The sequence below is a fragment of the Mandrillus leucophaeus genome, unplaced genomic scaffold (genome assembly GCF_000951045.1).
Source record: "Mandrillus leucophaeus isolate KB7577 unplaced genomic scaffold, Mleu.le_1.0 Scaffold362, whole genome shotgun sequence".
In the NCBI taxonomy this organism is placed as follows: Eukaryota; Metazoa; Chordata; class Mammalia; order Primates; family Cercopithecidae; genus Mandrillus; species Mandrillus leucophaeus.
The window spans coordinates 1,968,479-1,975,238 of record NW_012103832.1 but is presented as its reverse complement, the minus strand read 5'-3'; the positions used below and the strand labels follow the sequence as shown (position 1 = coordinate 1,975,238).

Here is a 6,760-nt window from a genome sequence, read left to right as displayed (position 1 = left end):
CAGGGGCTGCGGTTGAAATATCACTAATGCCTACTATTATTTTCATTGCTACTGTTTAGTTTATATTCTATAAACAATAAATTTTTTCACTCAAATCTATTTTTTATTCAAGGAATGATAGCTGCATAACTTACGACTTTACTACAAACAAAACTTTCAACATATTGCTCTATACTCTCCTAAAGTGTTTGATTAATACAGTAATAGCTTTCTCTATAAATTGTATAGTTTTACTGAAGGAAGGTAACATTTGCCATTAAAATGGCATAAATTGAAAAAAAATTATCTAGCAGTCTATATTCTAAAACACTGGATAGTTAAAAATATTAAAATTTAAAAAGTAGTTATTTTTGTCAGTAAACAGAATTTATTAGTAAGCATAAGTCAGACCGGCATGGCCCAAGGAGACAGTGCTGCCAAAGCCTTTATGAGTGCAGAACCCGCCACTTGTCCAAAGGGCCGTGACTGGGAACATACTTGACTCCACAACCGTCAGGGATGAGGCGCTTCTTGGCCACCATGTCTTCAAATTCGTCAGCATTAAACTTCGTGAAGCCCCACTTCTTGGAGATATGAATCTTCTGGCGTCCAGGGAACTTGAACTTAGCCCTGCGCAAGGCTTCAATCACGTGCTCCTTGTTCTGAAGCTTGGTGCGGATGGACATGATGACTTGACCAATGTGGACCCGGGCCACAGTACCCTGGGGTTTTCCAAAGGCACCTCGCATACCTGTCTGGAGCCTGTCAGCCCCAGCACAGGACAACATCTTGTTGATGCGGATAACATGGAAGGGATGGAGCCGCACTCGCATATGAAAGCCATCTCTGCCACAACTTTTCACCATGTACTTGTTGGCGCAAATACGGGCGGCCTCCAGGGCTTCAGAAGACAGCTGCTCATATTCATCAGACACCATGTGGCCACAGAGCGGGAATTCATCCACTTTTGCCTTCTTTCGACCCAGGTCAAAGATGCGGATCTTGGCATCAGGAACCCCTCGGCAGAAACGAGATTTTGGGTACGGCTTGTTCTTACAATACCGGTAACAACGAGCTGGACGGCGGCCCATGGCAACACAGGAACGTCTTCACTGCGTCGAAGTGAAAATGCGCTCCCTGAACTGCGCCTGCGCGCATCTTATATACGTTGCCCGTCGTCCTGCGCGGGAACAGTAGAGTCCTGAGGCAGATGTGACGACTTTCTTTCGCGACGTCCCAACTAGAGACGCCGCGACGCCTGGAGCCTCCGCGCCTGCGCGACCTGGCGCATTGAGGTGAGCAGAGAGGCAGCTGTGGAGTCTACTCTCCCTGGCGGCCAGGCAAGGAATTGGGCCTCGCCTCAACGACGCAGCGGCAGCTTCCTTCCTGCTGGCCATCTTGGGCCAGGAGCTCTTGCTTTCCGCTTTGCCTTAAGTATAAAAGAGGTTATTTCCAGGCAGGAGGATCGCTTGAGCTCAGTTCAAGACCAGCCTGGGCGATATAGTGAAACTCCGTCTCTACCAAAAAAAAAAAAAAAAAAGTAACTGGACATGGTGGCAAGTGCTTGTAGTCCCAGCTACTCAGGAGGCTGAGGTGGGAGGATCACCTGGGCCCTGGAGGCAGAAGTTGCAGTGAGCTGAGATCGCACCACTGCACTCCAGCCTGGGTGACAGAGTGAGACCCTGTCTAAAGAAAAAGAAAAAGAAAAAAAAAATCCTAGAATTTGAGAAGAAAAATCCTTCCAGTTATTCAACATACTGTTTCCAGTTTGACCAGTTCATTCTCCAGAACTTGTATCTCACTGTCAGCATTTGTAGATCAATTGCTGTTTCTTGGAGTATGTGGCCACCTTCCCTGGATAAAGTGGTTTCTTGGCATGAGTGCTTTGATGAGACTCAGGAAGAGATGAGAGGAAGAGTAGAGAGAGGGATAAAGAGAAGATATCTGTTGAATCTGTAGCTTGGCAGTTGTTTTATAAACATGAAACTTTGTTTTTTCTTTGTTTGGCCTAAAGAAATGATTTTTATTATCAAAATGATACATACAAAATTGAAATGCCAACTAGATTTTTTTTTAACTTAAGGCTATTTGCATTTTCAAATGTTAAAGCTGCTGAAACTATATAAAAGAGTAACAATTTGTGCTTTAGTAATCTTTTGCCCTTTCCTGAGAGTAAATTTAATCTTTTTTTTTTTCTTCTCAGAGTTTGTAAAACTTATGACAAGGATCTGAGTGTAGGAAAGGAGAAGAGAGAGGAAGAGAAATTAATAGTTTACAAACCCTACTTGCATTTTTCTAGCTTTCTTTCTTTTTTTTTTTTTAATGTTGTTTCACAAATCCATTACATCATGTAACAAAATCCCTCTAATGTGAATATATTCTGTCAATGCTTTTTCTTTTGAGGGAGAAAAATAACTCCTGCCTTTAAAGTGAGTGGATTTTTACAAAATACTAAGGATAAAACAATTAAAACTCCCAATGTAGAAAACTTTCTCGCCTTTAAGAAAGCTTGGTCACTTCCCTTTTCTTCCTTCCTTTCTTCTTTCCCCTTTTTCTCAACTAGTTCCTGTTTACTATATGCCTGAATATTGAGATAAAGTAGCTAATACTATGTTCCTGTCCCCAAGCTTACAAGCCTCGGAGAGGATTTAGATACTTCTCATATATCATCATATTACCAAGTGTAAAATGTGCCAAAAAGGAAAAGCAAAGTAAGCCCTGAGACCGTGGGGTGAGGCTGGGGATGAGACCTTGATCTAGACTGAGGAATGGACAGGAAAATCTTTATCCAGAAAGACATTTCATGTTGTGACCATGGCACATGGGGTCTGATGTATGCAAGACCTGAAGCAGGCAGAAATACGGAACATTTTAAAGAACTTGAAGTTAGGCCAATGTGACTGTGAGTGAGAGGGTGAGTCACATAACATGAGCCCCAGTGTGTGTGTGTGTGTGTGTGTGTGTGTGTGTGTGTGTGTGTGTGCGCGCGCGCGTATGAGAGAGAGAAAGGGGTCATGCTATCATACAGGGCCCATTTTACCAAGTTAGGGATCCTGATCTTTAATGCGAAGTCATTAAAGAGCTTTGGATAGGTTTTATCACTCTGGTTATGGTATGGTAAATAGACTGGAACAAGCCCAAAAAATGTATGCAAGGAGATCGGAAAGGAAGACTTTGCAATACTGCAGAAAACACATAATAACTTGAACATACTTTAAAATATTTGACTTTATTTACAAGTTAGTATCTTTTTTATACTACTAAATGCCCTGAATCTATGATAGTGCCTCAGGGGGAGGTGTTTGTGAGGCAAAAGGAAGACACTTGGAGTTTATGTGCCACGACACACTCACTTTTCCACTTGTCTGATCTCCCACCTGTCTAATGTTGCCAAAACCCTAGAATTCTCTGACCAGCAGTTGCTGTGTTGCTGTCAGGGCCTGTCTACGTAAGTTTCTTTCTGTAATCCAAAGCTTGAGCAATCCTGGTTTGTGCGGGTCCGTACCAGTTTTAACATTCAGGTCCTGGGTCCTGCAACACCCCTTAATACCACAGGAAGTGGGAGGGTTGGCCACCCTACTCCATTCATGCATGAGGCCTTTCACAGTTGCAGATTAGGAGGGTGGAAAGAGGAAAGGGAGGGCCACACTGGGATCTTCTATTTATACTCCTTTCCCTAGCCCTGCAGGTATAAGAGGAGAGCCTGTGGAAAAATGCATGAAGTATCACCATTCTATTGAAATATTATAAGCATTCCTCTCAATCAATTCCAACATTTTGAGTGTTTCCCTACCTCTCTACTCTTGCCATCCACAGTGTACACCATGCTAAGCAAACCTTGCAACAAATATATAAAACTTGTCTGCTTTGAGATATATAGCTATGGGAGACATTAATATCATGTAAAATAGAGATGACTTAAAGAATGGGTAGAACATTCACAGGTAGAGATACAGGATAAAGTAGGAATGAAGCAGAACAACTTTTTAAAACCATTAAGATATATGAGGACAGAAGTATCTCTATCTGGTTCACAGTTTTGTACCCTGTTTTTGGCACATTGTGTGATCAGTAGCACAATGAATACACACACTACAGAGGTGCGGTGCGGTGTTAATAAACATTTAACAACCTGCTCATGGTGGAGGTCAGGATTTTGAGGAGAAATCCCTGATTTGTAGTGTTTGATGATTTATTTGGTAGAAATACTTTTTCTGTCATCAGTTTCAAACATCAGTGTGATTTACTGAACACAAAGATGGGTAGAGACGTGCACTATCAGCTTCTGTAAGCCAGTGTTAGCCAGCTCCAGCATGCTGCCATTTGGTGTGTATACACAAGACAGAAAAGACAAACTTGTCTTTGCTAATGCTAATAATGCATATCTTGTAATAATAATTTTTGGAATGATCAGGGAGAAGTCTTTTTTAGGAGCCCTTAGAAAGCAGACAGGCATGAATGTTTAAACTTGATTCAGCTTTGGCTGTGAAAGTTTCCCTCTGTGGTTTCTCCCTCCGGTTCCACAACCCTTATGTGAAAGGCCTGCACTGTTGTTTACTTGTTGATTGTAAGTACTTTCCTCATTGATTACTTACTTGTAATTAGCGCTAGACAGTGTGAGAAATACAATCAAATTCCAGATAACCTCTGTCTTCATGCAAAGGCTGGAAAAGAACAGTTCTGTTTATTAGTTCAGCATAGCGTTTACTTTTCTTTTTTGATATCATCTTTCAAATGTTTCACAATGGGCTAAACCTGACTTTGTTCTCAAAGGGGAACATGCACTGGAGTCTGATGAATTGAGTGGCACACACCGTGGATGCCCTCTCCTGCTACAGGAAGCATCTGCATTGTTGATCATTCAGTCATTGTGTGGAGGACCATCACTGGGTGCTTTACAATATACTGAGATTCATAGATCATGTTCCACTTGGACTCTCAATGAAGTGTGAAGGCTCCACTGATGACTAACAGTCATTTTCATCTGCATTTCTTAGTAACTTCACACTGGGGGCTGTAATCTCAATGTTTTTGAGACTAGGTGAGCAATTTGACTGTCTGTATACAGTATTCCTAGAATTGAATCATGAATATAAAAGAGCCATGGTTATGGCTGGCCTTTTCTTCAAGCCAGTGGATTGTGCCTATTGTCATGGCTAATGAGTGGTCATGCTGCCTGTCTCTCATGCACTTGATTCGCAATGGTCTCTTATCTAGTGACAAGAAAACATGCAGAAATGCACATTTTTTGAACAGAAATATAGTCAGATAATTTTAACTCCTTAGCCCAGAGCCCTAATACATTTTGCTTTTTGACTGGTATTTTCTACATTCTTCTTCTTCTTTCTTTGGGAACCTTTTTTAACTTTGGATATGGGAACTGAACATGTACACTTTGTAGTTTGCTTGTGGAGAATGAGTTCCCACCAAATGAATGACTTTTGACATTGTTCCAGAAAGCTGGAAAAAAGTAGGAAAGGATTAAATCAGGGAGAGGAGGCACACAAATATGCTCGCTGAAATTTGGTTAATTTTTTTTCCTTACGCATTTTAAATTTACTTGTTTAGGTTTCATACTTGTACAAAATGTATAAACCATTAATTAGTTTTATATGGTAAGTAATTGAAATGTAGTTTTATAATTATAAACGTTTAAGCAATGCTATAATAAAGATATGATATGTAATAAACAATTTGAATCAACATAAGACTCTACACCAGTTTTTGAAAGCCCTTTTCTCTAAAAAGGGATTAGTTCAGTCTGCAAATTTGAGAAACACTGATCTGGGGTTAGGGTGCTGAGTATGAAGTTTGCCCCCCACATATTGAATGCATAGTCTTCCTGTGCTTTAGATCCAAATTCCTGTCTATTCATTTAAAAGGCATACTGATGAGAGCAGTGTTGTTACTTCCTTTGCCCAGTTTACTTAGCCGTAGTTTGTGTGGTTTACAAGGTTTACAGAAATGCATGAAGCACATATTTAGGTAACTATATAGATTATTTAATCATTCATATCACAACAGCCAACTCTATTTCAGATTAAATTCATCTTGTACTTTTAATGGATGACTCCTTTATCCATTAAATAGATTTTTTTTTAAATTTTGAAAGTTAGCAATCAACTTTAGTAATTACATTATAGATTATTTATTTATGAAACTACTAATTCCAGTTGATAAAGCACTTTGGAAAGCTTTTTAAAAAGTTTTGCTTCACTTATTGTTATAGACTGAATGTTTGTGTGTTCCTAAAATTCATATGTTGAAATTCTAATCCCCAAAGTGATGGTATTAGGAAGTGGGGCTTTGGGAGATAACTAGGTTATAAAGGTGAGACTCTTTTAAGTAGGTGAATACCATTATAAAAAGAGACCTCGGAGAATAGCCCTCTTTTTACTACAGGAAAATATAACGTAAAGTTGGCAGTCTGCAAACTGAAAGAGGATCCTCACCAGAACCAAACCTATACCACTTTGATCTCCTACTTCCAGCCTCCAGAACTATGGGAAATAAATTTCTGTTGTTTATAAGCCACCAGCCTATAGTACTTAGTTACGGCAGCCCAAACTCACTAAGACACCTGTCCAGCCTTTTCATTCATTCACTTTGTTCATTCATTCATTAACAAAAAAGAAAGAAAAAGGAAATAGATTATGAATACAAAATTAGAGACAAAGCAAATATTTGTTTAGAATGCAAAAGAAAATAAATTGCAAATTATAAGTAGCCAATAAACATCATTTACATCACAAGCTTTAAAAAATTTTTTAACTGCCTAATC

At 39.7% G+C, this 6,760-nt stretch overlaps 1 protein-coding gene across 2 annotated transcripts; it reads right to left on the bottom strand.

Moving 5' to 3' along the window:
• Positions 1–349: 349 nt before the first annotated feature.
• On the bottom strand, positions 350–1,214 carry RPL10L (ribosomal protein L10-like). Of its 2 annotated transcripts, XM_011989777.1 has the most exons (2): positions 962–1,070; positions 356–880 (listed from the first exon to the last, which is right to left on the bottom strand). In XM_011989777.1, the coding sequence occupies exons 1-2, from the start codon at positions 1,068–1,070 to the stop codon at positions 426–428; spliced, it is 564 nt and encodes a 187-aa protein (XP_011845167.1). In that variant the 3' UTR covers positions 356–425. The 2 variants fall into 2 exon arrangements, with proteins under 2 accessions (XP_011845166.1, XP_011845167.1); XM_011989776.1 differs by having other exon boundaries at positions 350–1,214.
• Positions 1,215–6,760: the final 5,546 nt, after the last annotated feature.